The 24,325-nt window shown below is 36.4% G+C and overlaps 1 protein-coding gene across 18 annotated transcripts in view; it reads left to right on the top strand.

Moving 5' to 3' along the window:
• Window positions 1-24,325, top strand: part of PPFIA2 (PTPRF interacting protein alpha 2) — a 479,196-nt gene that overhangs the window by 423,044 nt on the left and 31,827 nt on the right. For 9 of the 18 annotated variants that reach the window (XM_034643752.1, XM_034643745.1, XM_034643754.1 and 6 more), the window contains 2 exons: window positions 10,363-10,371; window positions 21,620-21,701. In XM_034643752.1, coding sequence (XP_034499643.1) covers window positions 10,363-10,371; window positions 21,620-21,701 — 91 coding nt within the window. The remainder of the gene's footprint in view (window positions 1-10,362; window positions 10,372-21,619; window positions 21,702-24,325) is intronic. The other 9 variants (XM_034643759.1, XM_034643753.1, XM_034643749.1 and 6 more) reach the window with 1 other exon arrangement.

The following is a 24,325-nucleotide window of genomic DNA, read 5'->3' as shown; positions in this document are numbered from 1 at the left end:
AGCACGCATAGGTTAGAACAGCTTACTGGATCTGGGGCCCTACTTCATTCTACTTTTACTTTGCTTTGTGATGTAGGCATTTGTTTTTTCTTGTATTTCCAGTTATTTTCCTATGATTAGACAGGAATAGTACTGCAATAGTGGATCTTCTAAAGCCACCACTGTTCAAGAAAATCTTGTCGACCTTTCCCTTCCTGAGTTGGATATTATCATGCAGGTGCTATTTCATCAGAGCACCACCTTACCTAGGCCCGAAGTCCATCTATTATTGTTCTGTCTGGTCTGCTTTTACTATGCCTTATTTTTGCTGTTCTTTCCTTTAAAGCTTTAATTACATTAATTGTTCCAGTAGGTTTATATAGTGTACTGTTAGTACTTACAGTAATTGTGTCAAATTGAAACTCATCTAGTAATTCTTCAATTCTTCAAGCTTCACATTAATTTCTGGTCTTCCCTACTAAAATTTGAACAGTTTTTCTGGGCTTCATGGTACAGCTTTCCTAACCTTTAAGCATGGAGTCACTTATTATTCTCAATATGTTCTCTCCACATTAAAATTGTGATTCTCGTGGTTTTCTTGATGTGGGCTCCTTCTGGAGTATTACAGCTCTCTAAGATCTTGTCCATCATCCTTTGTTTGATTTCAGTGGACTCCAGGCACTTCTCTGACTTAACACATACTAAATAATTGCAGATCATTTCTAAAATTCACATTATGAGCAACTATACCTGAGAATTTCACCTCTCCCCTTTTATACCTGTCACCCTGGTCTTTAAGAACTTATTCCTCCTTCTTAGCTCTCCAGCCAATGTTTTAATCTAAGATCTATAGCTACTTACTCAAGATGGCCAACTAAAGCCAACCACACAACTACAAAAGGTAACTGGGGCTAGATAGAAACTTGCAGGGTCACAAACTTACATGGTCTGGCCTATCAAAAATCTGAATTTCTTTTTTATTGTTGTTTTGTCTGAACATAATATTTTTATTAACTTATAATTAACATACAGTGTTATATTAGTTTCAGGTATAAAACATATTGATTCAACAATTATGTAGATTGTTCAGTGCTGAATTTCTAAGTGCTCTTTAACTCCCCAAATCTTCCTTAGAGTTTAGATGTGGATCTTTTAGGACCCAATAATTGGAAACTGTTCTTCACCTAAGTTTAGAACCTACTTGATAATAGGCTAAGGAGTCAGGCAAGTAGAGATAAAAATGTCAACTTTATTACCAATTGAACTGTTAGAATATGACTTATGAATATGGCAAAAATGGGGGTTTCCCAAAACTGAAGCCCAGAATTAGAAAAACTTACCTGACATGGAAAGAGCTGGATTGTCACAGGCTTCCAAAGTGTGCAAGTATAATTCCCACTTCTCCTTAAAAATAGCATCAATAATATTATGATTCTGTAAATATGTCTGTCTAGAATCAAGGACTATGAACTCACAAGGAAGGAAATGATATTTTATGTCATTAGCATCTAAAAGAATTTTCAAAGTTTAACATTGCAGTGTTAAATGTGTTAATATTTCATCATATTTCTTGCCTTTATTTTCCTGAAATATAGATAGCTGGCAATTTCCCATATCACCACCTCTAGAAATGCAATGCTAGGGTGTGTGGCAATCTCCCTGAGTTTTAGAGATCTGGAAATATATTTTACATATAAAATTAGTTGATAATTGCCAAAAGTGTAAAACTATTGGTTGAAAGTAATTTTCCCTCAAAACTTTAAATGTGCTGTTCTTCTTGCTTCTAGTTATATCTAATATCAATTGATTGTCATTCTTTTGAATAAAAATGCAGTGTTATATTCTCTCTCTCTGACAGTTTTAAGATTTTTCTCTTTGGGGTTCAGAAATATAAGTATTTCTATTCAAATATTTTTTGTTTCGTTTTTCTACTCTATACTTGCAATCTGAAGACTAGTTAGGTTGGACTGTTTTACATGTGTTGACTTAAAAATTGTCCATTTCTAGACTCAACTTATTTCCAAGAAACTTATTTTTAAAGAATTAGATTAAAGATGAAGTTGTCTGTTTCAGTAGTAATACACTGGTCTAACGCTCATGACAGTCCTCGATAGGCAGTGAATATATTAAAATTGACAGAATATCCTGTGAGTGGTTACTTATCTCCAGAAATATAAATTCTGAAATCTTTATCTTAATTTTTACCTGTGAATTTTCCTCCTCATTTTTACACTATAATATTCTTTATTGAAACATATATGCATACTGAGATCTTTTGTATCTTGAGACTTAAATTGAAAAATGCCATATAAATATTAATATACTAATTTATCATTTTCAATATTTAGTTATAATATATGTAATGTATTATTATTATTATGTTAGATATGCTCTGTTCTTCCAAGTGGATATCATTGCTAAATGAATATGGATTTGAAATCAATTTTTCAACATCATTAAAATGAAATTAACATTCCAGCTCAGCTATCAGCAGCATCCTCCAGAGAAGCAGTTTTATCCTTGGAGCATGGCAGTCATAGTTAATCACTACCAATGAATCTTTATGTTAGAACTTCAAAGACATGAAAGTGAAGCTCTATAGATTTAGTTAATTTATTTCCATTGCAATCCTAAGGGTCTTCCTCAGTGCATAATCTTTAATGTGTTTTGAGACTCTGCACTTTTAATCTTTGGCATTTGGAAGGTTCAGAGTTTGCATATCTCTAAATAAAATAAGTATCACTGAAAATATTCATAATGAAAGGTATCACATAAATTCCACAACATTCATTCATTTAATAAATATGTATTAGGTGTCTGTGTGCCAAGTTAAACTTATAAATGAGTTGTATTCCAGAGGAGAATTTGTAAGATGTCTGTTAGGAGCTTTGAATACATTTTCCCATCTAAGTAATGCTGTATATATGGAAGGTAAATGTCTTTGCCTCCTCTGAAAAAAATCTATTTTGTAAACATGCTATAGGAATTGAATCTGACTAGATAAAGCAAAAAGGGGAATTCATGGTAGGATATTAGGGTATCTCAGAGATATCAGAAACAACAGAGGCAGGACAACTCCAAAATTTCAACAATAAGAGATTATGAAATATTTCTCTAGAGTGTTGTCAAGTGCTCATGTTTTCTATTTGACCCCATTCCAAATTTTAAATTCCTAAGGGAAAGCATGTGATTGGCTCAGTGTGAAACAGATATTTGTACTTGGATCAATCAGTTATACTCAGAGGCTCATTTAATACAGACATGACTACAGGAGAACACTCTGGGGACTCAACTCAAAAGGATCTAATGAAGTAGAATATTTTAGAACCTAAACCTAATGTTCTCAATATTTCTCTAGGAATATGTGTCCCAGTTTCCTACTCGAAACTTCTCAAGCATGTCTTCTCTGCATGCACTGAGCTAGCGCTCTCATTACCTTGCCATCCAATCCTGTGTAGCCCTGTCTAGCTCCAACCATGGACAATTGTAAAAATTTCCCTAAACCTAAAAAAATAATAATATCCAAAAACTAAAGGGCAAAATGCATTGAATTTTTTTAGGAAAAATAAAGATAAGGAAAATCAGAGTGTTTTTTAAAATATTTAGATACATTTTATCTATTTGGAGGAAGGGAAAGAATAGGGTTGCTGTTTTGAGCTTACAGTTTATTAACATTGAGCAGTGTTAATAGATTACAATAAGTAGATTGGAAGCGCTGTATAGTCTCCATATTCTCTGCCCAGGAGAAACGTTTTTGACATGGAAAGAGTAAAATAAGAATTAGTAATAGGAATTTAAAACTTAAGATAGTTACATGTACTAGAGGAATGACCTCCTTTTCTAAATAAATCCATATCATTTGTCTTCATTCATGTATATCCTGGATTAATGGACTATGCAAATGATAATTTTTCATTCATTCACTTAATTAATGCCTGTTATGTCCCAAGGACTGTGTAAGAAACTGATACTCAAATTTCACAGTTCCATTTTTCAAAGCGCTTATAGACAGACATGAAAACAAATGATTGCATGTAAGCATTTCAGAGGCCATGATCACTTCTCTAAATCACTAGTTTTTGAACAGAATTAAAAAAAAAAAAGTGCTGCAAACCTAAAGCCACCTGGTGTTCTTATTTGAAAGTTGTTCTCCAAGCTAAAGGCTGGTCACCTCATTGTTAGTTTCCAAAATAAATATATAACATTTATTAGATTGTTTTGATCAAAGGAAAGGAAATTATTGATGACCAAGAGTAAATGGAGTCCTTTAAGAATAAGCTAGACAAAAAGAGGAGGAAAAATGCTGTAGAAACACCATTTATTGAGTTCAGCAAGGTATTTCATTTACTTTGTAAATGATACTTCTAAACATAAGATTGGCTTGAAACTAACAAAATGGATTTGTATCTGATGGGACCATTGTAATCAAAGGGGCTGAACAAGAGAACTGATGATGACTGAGTGACAGAGAAGGTGCCAGACTCCGCTTAAGTTAAGGTTTTAGATAAATTGTTTTATTTAAGGAAGACCTTTACATAGAGATCCAGATGGAGCAAGATAACATTTAATAAGAGTGTTTATATAATTCTCCATCCAATTTCATGACTACCCTTATCAGTTACCTGTGTATAGAAGGCTATGGTGTGTGTCTATGTATAGGGGGTTCTTAACTGCAACTCCTAAGATAGCTGTTTTCTGTGGGGGGAAAAAAGACGAGTTAGCAATATCTGGCAAGGAAATTAATGATTTTCAGTATCCATAAAAGCAATTGATAGGGCCAACATTCTATGCGCTGTACAGATCATAGCTGGATATTGTGTTAATTTCTTGGAAATATACTTGAAGTCTATATATTCAAACCAGCATGTTCCAAGGAACATGACCAGTATCTTTGTGATAAGACCTTGGGCCAAAAGTCAGAGGTTGTTACAGATAAATTTGAGTTCAGTCTAAGTGAGAACTGTTAGCAGTCACATATCTGAGAAGAAATAATTAACCACGTGGAAAGAGAGTTGTTCCTCGTGATTCTGTCCAATATAGACTTGCTAAGTATGTGTATGTGGCAGAATTATTATATGGGGGATTCAGATTATATGAGAGATTGACTTACAAGCTCTTCAAATTGTCCCTACCCTGGAATTCTGTGATTCTCCGTATAATTCAGAGAAGAGAACCCAGGAGAACCTAGGCAAATTTTTTATTTTATTTTTTTAACATTGCACTGTCTGGCATATCAGAAGTACTCAAAACATATTTTCTGAATAACTGATGCATGAATAGAATCTGCATGGGGAAAGAACTCTAAAAAAAGCCTAAGAAAAGAGCAGGAATTAGGGCAGTGACTTCTATTCAGATGACCAAACCAGGAAACTGGACTTCATCTTTGCCCTTGGTCTTCCTTGTCCTTATTCTTCCTCTATACACCTGAGTTTACTATCACTCCAAATACTGTCTCTTTAAAATCTCTCAAATGAATTGATTTTCTTCTTTCCTTTTTCAGACCATCTAGTAAAACCATGTTACATTCTTGCCTCCCTGTAACCCATTCTTCACACTACAGCTAAAGAGATCTATCTAAATTAAGTTTCTGAACCTGCCTACAATCCCTCGATTATGACTTAGCTTCCTTAGGATAAATCCCAGATGCCTTTATATGGCCCATAAATCTCTGCATCATCTGGTCACTATTTATCTCACCAGCTTTATCTCTCTCCACTTCCCATTTTGCGTGTTCTGGTCTTCATATATTTAACATCTATTACTTATTTGTAATTACTCCTTTCTCCCTGTGTTCATATATTCTGTTCCATTTTCCTCCTCATTCTATGTATAGTAATGATAATCTATCTATTATATATGTAATAACTGATAATCACGTTGAGCAAGTGACAATATTCTAGGTGGTCCACACACTTTACATATATTATCTCTTTTAATTTTCACAAAGCCTTCAAGGTAGTGGCTGCTATTTTCCTCCATCTGTGAGGAAACATAGCTTTCCAGGGCCTGGGCTATACAAGAGGCTGGATTCCAGAAATCAGGTTTCCTCTAAATTATTTGGGATCTCAGGGTAAAGCTGCAATTTAAAGCATGTGGTCGTCTGTCAGTTGGACCTTGAGTATCCTATATAATTTGAAATGCTGTATATAGGGCATCAAAAAAGAACTCCTCACTATTTTTATACTCGAAAAGGATAGCATATTTTTTTCTAGAGAATTTTCTAGTTTCTCATCTGACCCTATCTCATCTTTCAACAAGAGCAACAAATATATTCAAACCAAGCACCTTTTTTTTTTTTAAGACTGGGAGGGGGGTGTAGTTTCAAAGCACAAGATGGAGCTGTGTTATAAGATTACTTATTTTTAATATAATTAGCCACACATAATATCTCAAAGTTTGATACAAGAATAGTAATGATCGCTTATAAATAAGCTATGTAAGAAATTTAAATGTGCATTGAATTAATCTTAGGCTATTCATGCCAATAAAACTTACGAAGTCAGTATCAAATAGCAAGGATGATTAACCTTTTTTAAAAGAAAAGTCACTAATTAGAGTACATTTGAATATAATGCTGGCATCTTAATCTGGAAAGAATTCTCCCCATTTGTTCCCACAAATATAAGACCTTATATTGGTTCTGCATAGGTTTTTCATAAGGTCTTTGAAGATGCTGTCTCTTCCCGCAGTTATTTAAAATTAGCCAGCCATCAAGCAAGGTTCTCTTCTTTGTTTCCATGTTCCAAGAAGGGCAATGATTATCTGTATCTTATTGCTAGAGTTTGTTCTATACGCACATATATACAAAAATACGATTAAATGTCTTTGTTTCAGATTTTACATAATCACAACTTTAACCATGGGCCTGACTAGGTTAGATTTACTAGGCAAAGGAACAGCAAAATTCTTAGAAGAATAAAGATTTCTTAACCTCTCTAAAAGAGTCTCAAGAATCTCAAATTTTAGCTATTTGAAATCAATATTAACTATAACAAAAAGTTATTTCTGAAGTAGTGTGATAATAACTTCTGAGCCATTTCCTTTCATTTATAAAAATCACTAGAAATGTGCTTAAACATTTATTTTATCTGTGTCCCAGCACACTAGCCCCTTTCTGTCCCCTTCTTGCTTCCTATTTAGCTTAGATTCCATGTGCATAATTTCAACACTCAAAAATTCCTAAATTTTTTTGCTCCTCTATCATTTGGTTGTATCACATATCATACTCATAGTCACTAATGACTTTTCTTTCTTGATGTCTACGTTTGAACACCTCTATGCTGCTGGAGGACGTTATAGCAGAAGAAGTTGAGCCAGCTTCATTTGGGAACTCAGCAGTGCCCAATAATTGCAATATTTTTCTCTTACCAATCTTGTTTCTATTCTATGCAACTTTCATTAGAGACCTCCACTGTCCTCAAACCTGCATCTTCTGCAGATGAGCTTGCAGTCTGCCTCAGAGGGAGAGAAAAAAGAAACCAACAGGGTGCCCTGAATTATTTGCTGCCAAATACACACTAACCCTAGTCCCTCTCCTGTTTCATTAGAGGAAAGTAGGGTGCTCTCTTCCTGCCTGAGCGCATCTCTTCCGAGTTTCTCATTCATGTTGTGCTGACTTCGCATTTGCTCTTAATACCTTCAAATTCTGCTCTCTTCTGTGTGTTGACCATCAGCATTTAAACACTGTCAGGTTTCATCTATTAAGAGAAATCTTCTCTTTATTCCACTTTTTCACATCAGTTACTACCTGTTCATTTCCTAATCGGGTGTTAATAATTGATTTAAAAATCTTTCTGAGTCATCAACTTGAACCTTAAGAAGCTAGAGGCAATCACATTCCACATACGAAGCTCATGTGAGTTATTTATCAATTTGAAGTCTTAACGTTCAAAGTTGACTAGTTCATAAACAGGCAAAAGCCCATTCATTTAGTAAGAGATCTAGAAGATTAAAGTGAGACAGCTGAAAAGTTTCAGACACCCATTTTGGACGATGACATACGTTAGCTAGTAACATCTCCTTGTGTCTGGATGTAGGCTGGTGTTCCCAAGGAAAACATGCCAATAATTAGATTTGATCTTATTCATTAAGTGGTAGCTTAAAACCTGTTCTTTTTCTATGTCAATTAAAACTTGTTATTTGCCTGTTACTCACAGTGGTTTTTAACTGAAGAACATTTATTTTTCACAGAATCTGTCTTGCCATTATCATGACCTTGACAATCTGGAGTGAAGGGAAAGAAGAATAATGAGGTTATGTGTAATTGTAAATAACTGCTTTTAGGAAAGAATATAGAAAGAAGAAAAATTAAACACTTTATCTAGATGAAAAAACTGCAAATATATATTCCCTCTGACATGAATTTATACTGTATTCCCACAACATATGTCGGAGTCATTTATGACTCGAGCTTTTTGTCCTTTGCAGAACATTTTTTTTAAGTCATGAGCTGAAATACTTAATATTAATAAAGTGAGATAACTGCTCGGTATTGCTTTAAATTAATTGTGGAGAACAAGAAAGTTCATAAAATTCTGAGGAATCAGACAACTTACAAAAGTTGATAACAAATATATCAGAACTTTAAGCAGTACTTTTTGAGTGTCTCCTTATATCTGTGTTTCCTATTTATTTTCATAATTTCCCTTACATTTTATATTTAAGGTATTTTTATTGGTATAAGTTTTCCATTTTTGAAAATGACAAATGAAGATGTGAGGACTATTAATAATCCACTGTGTGCAGATTTAATCAACTTGCTTTATTGGAGAGCAATTCCTAGATAGCTGGTAGGCTGCGAAAGATGATTTTGTCCATGGGAATAACTGGCCCCAAATACTTTGGGTAATTTTCCTAGAGATCTCAGAAATTGCCTTTTTTTAAGAGTTCATCAAAGAATTCACAGGTATGTTGACAGGAAAGCCATTTTAACCCCTTAGAAGCGATCTCTTTTTTGTTTTAATTTTCTTTCTATTGCATGTGCGATGTAAACATGATGCCTAAATGTCTTAGGACATGGTGGTGCCAGTGTGTATGGACATTTATGTTTCTGTCATGTTAAAAATTTAAAGCGCTTCCCACAGCTGTTCGGAGCTATGGCCAAAGAATATGCATTCTCCAAAAGGCCTGGCTAATAAAACAATACCTGGTTTCTCTGAATGAATGCGTTTATATGAGGCACGTACAGGGTGTTCCATTGCACGTCAACCTTTTCTTTATAATGATTGGGCGATAAAAAAGGAAACTCGCTAAGTTGCCTAATTTCTGAGATATGAATTTCTGCTTCATATTTTGTTGTATTTAATATATTTTATGAGTTGTAGTAAAAGCTTTATTTTTTCGAAGAATTAATCTATTATGCTTGTATAGAAAAATTTAAAATAATATTCTCATGGCTTTTTGTTGAATTATTTAAATTCCGTATTTTCCCAGTGCTGATACTATATCCAGGGAATGAGAGGGCTACCTCAAAAACTACATTTAAATCAATGTTGTTTTGTGATGATTTATGGTAATATTGGTGAACCAATCTAGTTTGTTTTTTTCCTCGGAGCAACATTTATAAACATCTGTCCAAATAAATGTTCCTATTGAAAGAGATTCAATGGGCACAAACACCATTTATTTTGCCAGTTCAAACAGAGGGGGAAATAATATAGCAGGAGGAGAAAAGTGATAGAATTCTTTTATGCTTTCTTGCGTTCTGAAGACTGGCAAATGCTTATCTATAAAAATTATTATTATTATTATATTTGTAAGAATATTAAAAGTATGGACCTGGAATGTAAAATTCCTTCCTGCCCCAGATTAAGGTGAGGAAATTGAAAATCAGAACCTGCTGGTAATTTTGACCAAATCGTGTATGAGAACTAGAACCAGGTATTCTGACCCTCACCCTAGTGTTCTCTTAAGTTGCTGCCTCTGCAGGGGTCCTCTCTATTTGTCTGGAGCTCTACCAGTAAGCATGTAAAGATCCCCGTACGAGGATCTAGCACTGTTTTGTAAGTTATTGCTTCTATTTGTAAAATAAGCCAGGAGTGGCCTGAGGCAAAGAATGTTCTTTAATGAAGTGCCTGATTTCTTCCCGGGGTATACTAGAGGCTGGGAAAAATGTGGTCATGCATGTTTCAGAGTGGCTCATTTTCAAGAGACAGACTTACTAGTCAACAGTTAGAGCTGCCCTCAACCTGATCATGCTTTTGGACACAGTGAGTACATGTGTCATGGTGAAATAAAAAAGACACCATGTCTTCTCGTATCTGAGCTTTTGCACATCTGAAATGATGCTCTTGTTTTATTCCATGGCTTTCTTTGGACTGAAATGTATCCATTAACATTTGTGTGCTTTTCTTTTCCATCCATCCTTCTCCATCTCATGAAAAGCACATCTGGGTAAGTTGAATGACAATGGCTGCTGAACATGTTTATTTTCAGCACCATCCTTTTTTTCTTTTATCTTTAGTATTTCTCTTTTCAGTTGTAACACAAGCTGCACTGCCTCTGACCTAAAATGAAAATTGTGAAGTGTATTTATTTCTACACCATAAAGGAATCATTGGTTCAGAGAAATGTCCACACTCAAATTAATGCTGGTGGCCTTGCAGGCACTTCTATTTCTTTAGTTTCAGTAGGCACATGTCAAAAGGCATTCCAGACATGATTTCCTTACTTCTCGACTCATTCTCTAGGAGTTAATATGGCACTCAGTGAGGCTTAAGTCACAGGCCACTCCAGTACTTTGGATGGTGCTGCAAGATTGGGTCCTCCTGTGTGTTCGTTCCCTAGTGCTTCCTGGTTCCCCACCTGCATTATCTTCCAGACACAATCTTCTGTGTCCATTACTAGAACTGTACCTAAATGAAGAAGATTAAATGCTGGATCTCCCCCAGTAGGATGTTTACCCCTCGATTCCAAAGTAATCCTTGGTTTTGGTTGATTCCTATGGTTGTATGTGTTCTTTCCATTATTTCTATACTACTGGTCAATTTTCAAAGCTTTAAAAATCCAAACTACTCCAACCTGCTCTGTGAACTAAAATTAAAACATGTTATTACCTATTCCTAAGGCAAATTGGGCTTCAAAGCCAAACAAATTATGTACAAAATTTATAAAATGTTTACATTGGTGTAAACTTTTGCAGTGGTAACATGGTGAGCTTATAAAAACACTTTACCTTGGGAGAGGTATTGCTTTTAAATTTAAAACAATATGTATATTGCACACACACACATACATATTTGGTAAATACAATGGCTCCAATGAGATGCCGTTATCCAGGAAGCTATGGAGAGTGCCCTATTGCTATATGGATGTTTTATATGCCAATACAAGGTCATGTACTTTGTAATATTGCTTAGTTCATTACTATGGCTTATATTTGTTATACTTGTCTACTCTAATTTTAAGTTATAGTTACTATTACTAATAATTTAACGATGTAGAATTTACTTCAGTTAGGATAATTTATGATATTAAGGAAAGCTCTAGTAAGTGTTCTTAAAAATGCAAGGTGACCTGTGGTTAGGATACTGTTCAACTTTGCTAGCCACAGTTGTAAGCTTTTACTTTTTAAAAATAATGAATATTCCAGACATTAGATTTAAAACATTGTTTTCATGTCATCGTGTAATACTGGTCTTCTGTTTTCTAATGACTTTTAAATTTCATGAGGAAAATAATCCCAATAAATAAAATTTCATTTCCCTATCACTTTTTGAATGAAATACTGAAAAAGAATAAATGCATTATGCGTTGTCATTTATGGACTTTAAGAAACTGATATGATTGTCTTCATTCTAAAATTCATATTCTTATAGTCTTATACATGCTTCCGGAACTTAACATTTTAGGACATCAAAATCACTTCTCTAGTAGAATCCCTAACAGAAAGCTTAGGAAGTTAAAGTGGCAGGAGGAGAGTACAAATATAGTGAAAAACGAAGATTTGAGGTGGAAAGATCATTCATGAAATTAGGAAATAGAAGATAAGAATTTAAGCACCAACTTTCCCATTTTTTGCATACCCTTGGGTGACTGACATATTCTCTGTATTTATTGATACTACCGTCAACTTCCTGCACCTCGTAAGAGCATGAGAAAATATGGGTAACCTCAGCACAAAACCTATAAACTTTAAAATCTGAGTTAAAGATGGCTGTAAATTAGATGAGGCACTGAGGTAATCTAGTCTAAATGGTATCCAAATAACCTAAAAATTACCAGTGTTCCTCCAGTAAGTCCCCAATTTACTATCAGGAAGTGACTAAGGAGAACAGACCATAGAGTCTTTCAAAAGTGAAATTGTTTAATAAAAAGTAATACAAGTCCCTTTAGTTTTCAAGAACAGCATGAGTAATTGTATTGCTCCATCACATTTGTGTGGGTGTAGATGTGTGTGTTTAGACCTTTTTAATGGTTTTGAAACTGATTAAATTCAAAATAAAGTGAGGAGAGAAATTATGTAAATCCCAATTCAAATTCACAAATAAATTAAATTTCTGAGACTATGCCCTCCATTTCAGAGCAGCTTGAAGAAAAAAAAAAGGTTTCAATATGAATAAGCTTTGGTTTTAATGTAGTCAAACTATTTCAATTCCAAACAACCTAGCATGTGTTCTTAGAATCTAACTAAAATACGACTTAGATGTGTAATGGACTTTTATATGCACTTCATGTGAGAATGTGCCATAATATGATATACAAACACATATTCACTTGCACACACACAAAATCACAGTATGCTGTGCTTTTAAAATCAAGTCAACCTTGTTAATGTTGAATTTGAAACTCTTAATTTATTGGAGCTAAATATGTATATTTAGGCAATCAATGTTCTGAAGCAGCTGATTGGGATTTTGACATTTCTGTTTAGAATAATTATGTGAGTTAAGATATGCATTTTCAGCTTGCACATGTTAGAAAGAAGTGTGGGTGGCACCACATTTTCTTCATATTTGCTGACCAGAATTTCAGATAGTTTCTCAAATATGTAATGTTGATTTTCGTAGAATTGATCAACAAGTCTAGATTTCTGAATGATAGAGTTATAGCCTATCGTCTGTTTGAAATTTGAGGAGATCATTTCCTACTTACCCTCCTGACTGTTGAATTTTAATGGAACAATGAATAATGGTATGTAGTGAAGTGTACTGCTAACATTATGTAAAAGAGACTTACTCTGTGGCCTACACTGTTAATAAGTAGATTCAACTGTCAAATTATTTTGACTTACATTTTATTCTTCATTCTTATTGAGCCACATATTTATTTCTTCTGCTTATATCAATAACTAATTGCTTGTAACATGCTGCAGTAAGTAAATAAGCCCTTAAGATAAATGTTTCAATCAGAGAATTACTTAGTATTACAATTACATAAAATCAATTGAACTGAAACAAGTTACAAGAAATTCCGCTTTTCCTTCCCAATTAGATAAATGAGACCAACCTCTTTCCTCTGACAGAGGTACACACCTGATATTAAGGAGGAATAAGAAAGAAAAGGCACAGCTTCTTTTTTTTTCTTACTGTGTTGAGGATTAAAAGGTATAATAGTAAGGGGGCAGAGACTACACATATTACCCAGGAGGCCAAGTAAATGCATACCACTTCTAAATATAAATGAACCACAAGAAAAGAAAGAAAAGTGGGAGACTATCATTTTTTTTAATACTAACAATGAAGTGGATGATACTGGTTTTAATGTAATCAAATTCTTACAGTCAGTTTACCCTCCTTTCTCAGTTATGAAAAAGTCAAAGGGTAATTAGCTAAAGGACTGTATGGGGGTTAAGAATGTTAACTCTGTGGCCAAGTGTTTGGGGCTCAAATTCTGGCTCCACCACCCACTGGTTCTATGCTCCAAGTGACCTGTGCTCTCCAGTGTCCTCATCTGCAAATGAGTATCAACATGTATCTTGTCATTTTGAAGACTAAAGAAATTATACATAAAAAGCACTTAGGACAGGTCTTCACACAGAATATGTGATAAGTGCATGTTAGCTATTGTTGTCTGCGATCCAAACCCTGCTTTGTCTACATCCAGGACCTTTGTCCTTTCAAACCATGATACCGTATTTCTGAAGAATAGAAGTGGTTTAGGTGAGACAAGAGAGCACATTAGGTAAATCTCTATTATGGCACATTTTAAATGAGAGGTATAAGAAGGACAATAATTGGAGTATACACAAATTATAATCTTTGTATAGAGGATTCTGCCTGGGCGAGGTCTTGGAATCTCCACAGGAAAGATAAAGCATTAGCTGTGTCCGAAGGACAAGTATGAGTTTGCCACGATTCTGATGCAAAAAAAGGATGTTTCAGTCATAAGAAAAAGACAGATAAGAGTCACGGAGGGTCAAATAGAATGAGGTTTTGGGGGAAATGTTTCAGCACTGATTGAGCACAAAAGTCTGGAGAGAGAGCCAGGGCCAGATTATTAAGGGTTTTTGCCATCATGCTAAGGTATTTGACCTTCATTTTTAGGACAATGAGAAGATTTTTAAGTATGTAAGTCTTAACAAAAAATCTGTGTTTATGAGGATTGCATTGGGAGTTGGAAAAAGGATGGAAGGAGGGCGTACCAAACGAGACAGAGAGACTGGGCATCCATTGCCATGATTCACAAATGGTGAGAATTTGAACAAAATTGGTAGTGGTCAATCGATTTGTAAAATATTTAGTGTTAGAGAGTACATTTTTTTCTCTTTCTGAATAGCCAGTACAGGTAATTACTAAACAAAATTCTTATTCCTTTTTAAGATGCAATGCATAGTTTGATGTTAACAAAAACAAAATACTTAGAATTCACCCTGTCATCAGAGATCCCATTGAGAATCTCAACATTGACAATTTTGTGGATTACAATATAACAACCATTGAAGAGATACTCTTGGCTAGAGCATGGGCAGAAAAGCAAGAGGCGGTGGAAGAGCAAACTCTCATCTCCAGAACTTTAGAGTCTTGGGTGGGAGATGAGATGCACGCATGTGGTACTAATCAACAATCTCTGTGGATGATTTTTGACACTAAATTTCCAGATTTTGAAGGATGAAGAGTCCTTGTGGAATGGGATTATCACAAAAATGAAAGGAAGGGTCATGATTTAGGTAAACAGTAAGATTCTGACAGTTGAAGAAAGGGAAGAACTCAGCTCTGGAAAATGGTACTCACAGTGATTGAATTAGTAATGCACAAATTATTTGCAAAAGTAGGTTCTCAGTTCTGGTTAGAAGTAAGTGAAGATGGGGCACCTGGGTGGCTCAGTTGTTAAGCGTCTGACTTTGGCTCAGGTCTTGATCTCAGCGTTCTGAGATTGAGTCCCTTATCAGGCTCCCTGCTCCCTCTCCCTCTCCCACTCCCCCTGCTTGTGTTCCCTCTCTCGCTGCCTCTCTCTCTGTCAAATAAATAAGTAAAATCTTAAAAAAAAGAGAAGTGAAGATGATTAGAAAGGTAAATCAAGACCAAACCTATTTAGTGTTTGTAATTCAGGTTGAGGGTTATACTTTAGACACTTAAAGAACAATTGGAGGGTTTTCAGAGGACAATGCTACGACAGAAGTAACTGCTCACATCCATTAGCTGCTTCCTCACATTACATGTATTTTCTCAAGTCACTTTCTGAGGTAGGTACTGTTATCAGCTTTATTTTACAGATGAGGATACTGAGGCACAGAGAGATGAAGTGACTTGTCTGTGGATGCATAGCTAAGAAGAGGAGGCGCCAAGAATCAAGCCTAAGCAATCAGACTTTAGAGGCTGCTCTCTTACCTGCAGATTTTTTTTTTTTTTATGCCAGGTATTAGAAGGGTTAGAGAATTCGAGATAGGGACCAATTAAAGGGTTGAAAAAAAAGTATGGTGGCAACGAGAATAGAAAGTAAAGAAAGATGAAATAGAAAATATGAAGGGGAAATGGGCAGGCATTAAATGGATGGTGACTGGCTCGGCCATCCTGAGTGACAGAAGAAGGGGTACTGTATGCCCTACACACAGTCATAGCACGAATTGGCAATCCTAAAATAGCGTCGTAGGCTAAGTGGTCTGAGAATAAAGTCTCTTTTCACTGACAGTGATGAACCATCCACACTAAGAAGAATATGAGAAAGGAGATTTTACTGGCCCTATAGTCTGTGACTTTTTCGAGTAATTAATGAACTTTATTTCTCTGAGTTTAACACTTTCTTAAACATGTTGAGTTATGAGTTGTGTTCCCCTACTGTGAGGGCATGAGGACAGAGAACTTTGCATCCCCCAGGATTAACCAAATTTGTTAGGTAGTCAGTCATCTGATTTTGTTATAGACCTACTATGTGCCAGGTTTTTGTGTTCACTGAAGAATAAAACCGACTGAATCTCTGAGTCGATAAAATGTTAAAGGTACTCTAGGTAGGAATGCTTAGTATTCTAGGGTGCTTATGCAGAGAAGTAGTAAATATTGCCTCAGGGGCAGGGAAAAGATGGCTTCAGAGAAGTATTTTTGTGTGTCTTGAAAATCAAGACAAAGTGAGTGGGGAGACAAGGCGGGGAGGCATGAGGACATTTTGAGTGTGGTAGAAACATAACTTACAAATACGCAGGCATACTCCACCAATTATGTCAAAACTGCAATAGCTGAGGAAAGACATAAAACCAAAAAAGGAGAAGCCAGACATTTCCATTTAGATTGAGTCACTGAGGCAAAGTCATACTTGCTTAAATTCATGTGGTTTAGGGGCTAGAACTACAAGCCTGGGGCACCTGGGTGGCCCAGTCATTAAGCGTCTGCTTTCAGCTCAGGGTGTGATCCCAGAGTCCTGGGATCGAGCCCCACATCAGGCTCCTCCGCTGGGAGCCTGCTTCTTCCTCTCCCACTCCTTCTGCCTGTGTTCCCTCTCTTGCTGTCTGTCTCTCTCTCTGTCAAATAAATAAATAAAATATTTTTAAAAAAAAGAAAAAAGAAACTACGAGCCTGGCAAATGCCCTTGATTAATGTACATTTGTTAGACACTCTTGATTGTTTATCCAGAAATTCCTGTCCTCAGATCAGGTCTAGCATGCACAGTTATCAGGCTCCCCTCTGCACAGTTATATACGGGCATGCAAATGACTCACACCCAAGTGTTCCCCACCTGTTGGGCCTCCTAAGGTGTCACTTTCCAATCACAGTAACTCATTGACACCTATTTCAGGAAAGTCTGATGCCTTTTGGGGAATCTAATGGCATTCTTTATTTTAGATGAGAATGTGTTTCTTGAAAATACTCAACAATTGAGAAGTTTTTCTTATTCAGTACAATTAGTACTTTTCTTTGAGTTTTCACACAGGTGATGACAGCCTTGAGCCAGATAAAATTTCTAAAAAAAAGTGCTACTGATATCCTCTAAAATCTAGTCTGCATCTTAGAACAAAAATGCATGCCCGTAACTATAGTGATACATAAATTATCCTTTGGAAAAAGATGGTTGAGTATTAGATTGTCTGGAGGGGGGAAAAAAAGGGAAAGAAAAACAAAAATATTTCTTTAGGTCTAATTACAGAGACAGCAATTTCCAGACTTACACGTATACTAGGGAAAGTTGATCATAGCCTTGCTCTGGAATAACTGTCACTTGACCTTTGAAAAGGTTGAATCTGGAGTACAGAATAAATGCATACCTTTCCACACATGGACTGGTTGAACAGAGAACACCAGTATATTCAAAATGCCTGTTTATGGCAAATCAGTTTTTTATTTAATATTTCCTAAACAGTTCAGGTCACTATTTCTCTGTCAGTGACCCCAAAATATCTCATGAGAAGAAGCATGCCCCCATACAATTAATGCTTACCCTTGAAAATCATCATGTATTAAACTCAGTGATTTCCAATTTCTATAGTTTTGCCTATATTATCTTTTTTTAACATTGCTTCCTTCTCATGCCATACACCCAGATATATGTCTCTTATAAATTCTGTATGGTGCAGGGTTTTTTAAGATTGAGAAGAATTAAATCTAGTATTGCTTTGAGACTTTCAGTGCATTTCTTTACACAGTTGATTCTGCCCTCAGATTAAGGGAGTGCGCATTTGGAGTTAAAGTCGTGGTGTGCAGTTCTGCTGCGCACCCCAGTCTTCCACCCCTAATCTGGCAGTTTCTCCACTGTTTCAGCTCAAAGTCCTTTACGTGGCCTCCAGCCCTGCCAGCTGGGGACCAAAGGACAGAATCCAGTGGACTAGAGGTCCCTTTTCTTATAATCTTAGCATATTCTTACTAAAGTTATTATGGTTACAAGAGTTTGTGGTTTAAATAAAACAAAACAAAAACAAAGAAAATTCTTTCAAGGGCCAGCTTGCCCAAAGATTTCACAAACAGTTGTGCAATTAAAATTTCTGTTCAGACAGAAAATGGAGCTATCTGAGCACATCAGATTACATCTTAACCAGACTGCTGGCAGGGACCCCAAGCCAGGTCAGACTCGGGATCAGCTGGAGTGTGTGTTACTCTGACAGACTGGCTCAAGAGGAAACAAAATTTAAGGATTTTTTTTTTTTTTTGAAACCTTTGAATGGTGTTGTAAGCCAAAATGGAAAAAGATATTTGGACTACAAAAATATATATATACATTATGTGGCTCAATTTACTCTAACAAGCACCTGTGAACACTGGCAGGCATGTTCAACATTCACAACTATTTATTGAGCACTTTGTGCCTGACCTTGTTCTGGATGCTTCTAATTATCTCTGAACAGACTATGTGAAAACATTGGTCCTCCTTGAGCTTATATTTGATTGGGATATAATAGACTGAGGTGTAAATGATACTCTGTGTTTGAATATAAGTGCCGTGGAGAGAAGTAAATCAAGGAAGAGGGATAAAGAATGTCTGGTGGGGGTTGAAGGAGGGAGGAGGGGAGACACTCAGAGAAGGTGACATTTGAGTAAATATTAAAAGTAGGAGAGGGAGTGAGCCCTGTGGAGATAGAGGGCACAAGCATTCCGTATAGAGAGAATAGTGGGTTCAAGGGTCTTGAGGCGGAAAGAGTCCTGAGCCGTTTCTAGGGAACGGCGAGGAGGCAGTGTTGCTATGTGAGGTAGCCTCAATCAGAGTTGAAGAGGGCAGGAGGGTGGATCCAAGCTGCTGTTTCGCCTTTTATTCTCAATGAGACAAGGAGTGATTGGAGGGTTGTGAGCAGAGAAGTTACAATATCTGAATCGTTGGAACAGGTTCACTCTGGCTTGTGTGGTGCAGTATTTTTACAGAGCTAGTCAGAAGTTTCGCAATTAAAGTGTTCTAACTTTTTAAAATGGCTTTTGTACAGCTCATAGAATTCATTCACCTATGACACTGTTCTGTGCTTCCTAGGTGTTAAGTGCATATTTACTTGCCTTTTTACTAAATGTAGCCAAAAACAGCTGTAAATGTATGTTTGTTTCTTCCCCTTTACTGCCACTCAGCTGCCACTTCACTGGAAGTGTTTCTTGTCCTACTGGACATCACATTATAACTCTGAATAAGGCTCCTCAGCTCCTTGGAGGCCTACTCTCCATTGGCTTCCACATATTCCATGCCAAGTCCTTCTCCGACCTTCCAGCCTTACTGCTTGTCCTTCTTAGAATGCCTTTCCACATGCCCTTCAAAGCTGGCTTGGTTGCCGCAATGCCTTCGCCAGTTGTTTCCATTGCTATTGACCCATTTTCCAAAATCCTCCGGGTCAGAACATGCATCACCGAGTTTTAGCAACGATTTGTGTACTATATTGTGTTTTTAGACGGTTCATGTGTTTGCTTTTTCTATCTAGCCAGGGATCTTGTGAAAAACCGGGGCCATGCTTGTATTTCTCACATAGAGCACAGGTCTACGCTCGCAACAGGTGCTTACCATGACTATCTGATGGTTGGTTGGTTGACCCTTCAACCCCTTTCTCTCAATACCAGTAACAGTGACACTAGGCTAGTTGAGTCTGTTTTTCAATGAGAGAGTGTTGGGAAGTCCGAGGGAATGGGGGATGGTACAGCAATCCAGGTGAAGAAGCCCATCTAGTTTTCACTTGGGATTCAGGGCACCGGTCATTCTTTCCAAGTGCTGAATAACTTACACATGGAACTTACCTGTGCTTTCCGTGCTATTCCCTCCAATGCAACAGCAGTTGATTTAGATGTGTCTTCAGCTGCTGTAACTTCAGTGTTTGTTTTGCCTCTGTTTCTTTTTCACACTGAATATTTGTTGGCAGCATCCACTGCAAATGTGGAAAGTTCTCACTGGAAAGCATTTTCAGTTATATACAGTTGACCTTTGAACACCGTGGGTTTGAACTGCTCGGGCCCACTTATATGAGAATTTTCTTCAGTAAATACACTATAGTATTGTATTTTCTCTTCCTTATGATTTTCTTAATAATATTTTCTTTTCTCTATATTAACTATAAGAGTACAGTATAAAATATATATAACACACAAAATATGTGTTAATCGACTGTTTATGTTGTCAGTAAGGCATCCAGTCAACAGTAGGCTGTTAGTAGTTAGGTTTTTGGAGAGTCAAAAGTGCAATGCAGATTGTGCAGGGGGTTGGCATCCTTAGCCCCCGTGTTGTCCAAGGGTCAACTGTATCTTAACATAATTATAATAAGCAATTGATTGTTTGATGGTAGGAAATAATCAAATGTTTCATTTTGGAGTTCACATGTGATATTATTGATAGATTCCTAAGCACGAAAGACATACATTTAAAAGAGAAAATAATATACTACATTTTTATCATTTGTGTGTAAGATCAAAGCATACTAAGGAACAGACAATATATTTTCCAATACAGTCCTAGTCAGGTATATATCAATTTGAGTTTCAACACATACTTGCTATTTCAACAATGAACGACTCAAATTGGTTTTGTAAATGGTTGTCAGTTATAAGGCTCGGTAGGAGAGACAATGATTAGTAATGCATTTGTCAAGGCTCTTTACAACATTTTGCTATCAGAAACAACCATTTGTTGTCACTGAGGTGTTTCACTTTCATTAAAAACAGGAGTGACTATAAATGAAAAGGAATGTACTATTGAATTTCACACCTTACATTGCTTTCTAGTGATAGAAGTTAATTTCCCTCCAAGTTCTCTTTAAATGAGAGGTAATTTCATAGTCTAGATGGAAAAAAAAAAAAACAACCAACCTCCGAATATAGCCACCTGGACCTGGAGAGTACACTGAAATGAAGCACATGTCTTGAATGGGATTAAAATAACCAAATTTATCTACTGCCTCTATATACAGACATTTTCTCTATCATTGAAATCGTAAGGAGAAGTGAGCAAGGCAGATGGAAGAAGCCTCATTTAGATCCCATAATGTGTGCTTGAATATGCATATGTGGGCCATTTTCTTGTTAAAGAGATAAGATATTTGCTGATAATATAATTCAGCTTCTTAGTCCATTAACATTTAATGTTTGAATTTTGTGAATAAATGTTGGGAGAAATTATTTTTAGATGTCAGAGTTTCACTCATAAAATCAATGGGTGGTTTCCATGTATTAATAAAAGGAAGAAAGAATTCTCTTATTGTGTATTATCTCAGAAAAAGTATGTAAAGGATTGTTGGTTTTTTAAAAATATTGTCATTAAAAATAATCACCACTGTCTTTTTCCATGCCACCTAACTCATGATCTTTGCTGTGTACTTCAGGCATGAACTTCTAGAAGAGGCTCGGAGGAAGGGATTACCTTTTGCTCAGTGGGATGGGCCCACTGTGGTTGCATGGCTGGAGGTAAGAGAATTAAACCAGAAAGCTCTTAATTTCATCACTTCGGTTTAATACTATTTGTAGATACAGGTAAGGATGGGTTCCTGAAGTCACAGCTTTCCAGTAGGCTGGAGTAGCTTATAAAGGGAATATTTGCTTTATCCAGGGGGCTGTGGGCATTGTTTTGATCTTACTCTGATACATTCTTATGATTGGGGCAGAAGGAAGCATCTAGTGGGATGAAAGGAAGTTTCTCTAAATCTCACCATCTTCATGTCCAGAGAAAGAGAAGACTGTTATTGAGCCACATATCTGTTATCACAAGAAAACATCTGTCCCCATCCATCAGTCCAGAGTTCTTCCTCATCAGCAGGTTACAGAGAAGAGCTGTCTCTATATTCAACACTTCTGTGTGACCCAGGAGATCACTGTCACATGATTGCATAGAGAACCATTCCTTTGCTTGTAAATTAATTCCAGAACCTAATTTTCTAAAGCCTAGAGGCCAGGTAGGTTTAGCCACTTGGAATAAAACAAAAGAATACTTATCCCCTTGTTCTCCTCTGGGTCTAAACAATGAAACAAGAACTACATTCAGCATTTTCTACAGAACACTGGGGCCGGGAGAGATAAAAACAACACCTGAGCAGGTTGGCAGGGCAGCAGAAGCAGCCTGGGACAGAGAAGGAGACGTACATTTGATCACAAAAGATGCCTTCGTTCCACGTATTAGTAGTGTTCACTGCCGATTCCATTCAGTTCTCTAGTGTGGGCTGCTGACAGCTGCTAGGAGATGTCCGTGTCAGGGCAAAGAAGAAAATAGGCTTTTTTTTTGCCTGGCAGAGGCTATTGGAACCCATGGTTTTAAGTGGTTGGAGGTTATAAAATTGCTGACTTTCATTATCCTATCATATCCAGAGCTAACAAATTAATGAGAAAAAAATGAAAACCTAATTTAGTTTAAAAACTAGTTTTAGATAGATATAGAGACATACTTTGCATTTTTTTCTTGGACTGAGTGAAAAAAGCCTGTGTCTTGCTTTATTTTATCCTCTCATATCAGTCAGGGGATTTTCAGCATATTGGTGATCAGAGCTGCTTCTTCCAAACATGCTTTTAAAATTGCAATACTTTAAAAATCAATTATAAGTCAACATGGTTAAGAAAGCACACTTCAAAATTGATAGCAGTTTTTTTGTTCAGTGTCACTCCAATAAAATGAGCTGCAGTTTGACAGAGAGTTAGCTGCTGTTTTGGCAAGTGGTGAACAAACCCTTAGATAAAAAAGAAACAAGCTTTAGCGACATTGAGGAGCTAGGAAATGACAGGCAGTGAAGTTCTGTGCTAATTAAACCTATCCTGAGGACACAGAAATTGCTCATAATGTGCTTCCTAAAGCGACGCAAATTATAAAATGGAATAAACAAGATGAATGAGCAGGGTGATCCAGTGAAGGAGGGCTCCTAAATTTCACCTCCTTTAGCGCCTCCTTGTGTGCACAGCCTGGTAAGAATGCTATGCAGATGTAAGTCTGATGCTTCACACACCATTTATCAGCACCAGAAACTTCTTGAAGGTCTAATTAGGGATGATACTGATAACAATGTATGGGCAAGGATTTGGGTGATGTTATTCAGTATAGAAATCTAAATATCTTTAAAAAGGGGGTGGTGAAAAATTGTTAGGGTCCAGTGGATGTATATTTAGATGTTTACTTATTTTGAACAACTTGAGTTTATAAACTAAGAAGTCAAGTCCACTTTCCATCATACCTAATGGTGCCTGTTGGGCAAGGTCAGTACCTTGTGCCTCATGTGCTGGAAGATAGTATGAACTTTCAGTCGTGTGCTATACTTAGATCCCCTCTCTCCTGCCTTTCATCTCAAGTCACGGCCCAGTCCACATTGACTCAAAGATTTGGCTTTTGGTTTGTTTGTTTGTCTCCCCGATAGAGACAAGTAGGCTCCTCATATTACAGGATTTTTTAAATAAAAGGATATCTAGGTTATCTATTACCATGTAAGAAATTATCCCAAAATAGCATTTGTTTTCTTCATGGCTTCTGTGGGTCAGGAATTTAGATATGACTTAGCTTGGGTTTCTGATCAAAGTCTCTCTGTCATGAGGCTGCAAACAAAAGGATCAGCCAGATTGGCAGGCATCTCAAGGCTTGATGTGGGGAGAATCCACTTCCTGTGGGCACTGACTTTTGCTGATTTATAGCTTTTCTTCTTTCTCTTACTCTCACTGTTCTCACTCCTTTTGCTCAATCTGTTCATATCAACAAATAGTCCAAAAAATCACTTTTTTGGACATTTAAAGACCAGGATTTAAACTGCTCCCTTGCATGTGCCCTGCTTCTTATTCACAGCTATTGATGGGGGGAAGAGAGAATGGAGAGAATATTCCTTTTTCAAATGTGCTTAATTCAAATACTACACCACCACCCATGTGAGTTGGCATTCACCCGGCGCTGATGTGTGCAGTCACTGTGCTGTGCTCATTGCACTACCGATTCCATTGACTTTCAAGAGCATCATAGCAAAGTTGAAAAATTGGACTCCCTAATTTCTAATGCATTATCCATTTTCTTACTCTCTTTACCTAAAGTTTTCCAGATCTGTATAACTTCATTCTCTTCCTTTAGC

Source organism: Ailuropoda melanoleuca, chromosome 15 (assembly GCF_002007445.2).
Source record: "Ailuropoda melanoleuca isolate Jingjing chromosome 15, ASM200744v2, whole genome shotgun sequence".
Lineage (NCBI taxonomy): Eukaryota > Metazoa > Chordata > Mammalia > Carnivora > Ursidae > Ailuropoda > Ailuropoda melanoleuca.
The sequence above is the reverse complement of the archived record's forward strand: the minus strand, read 5'-3'. Positions and strand labels throughout refer to the sequence as shown.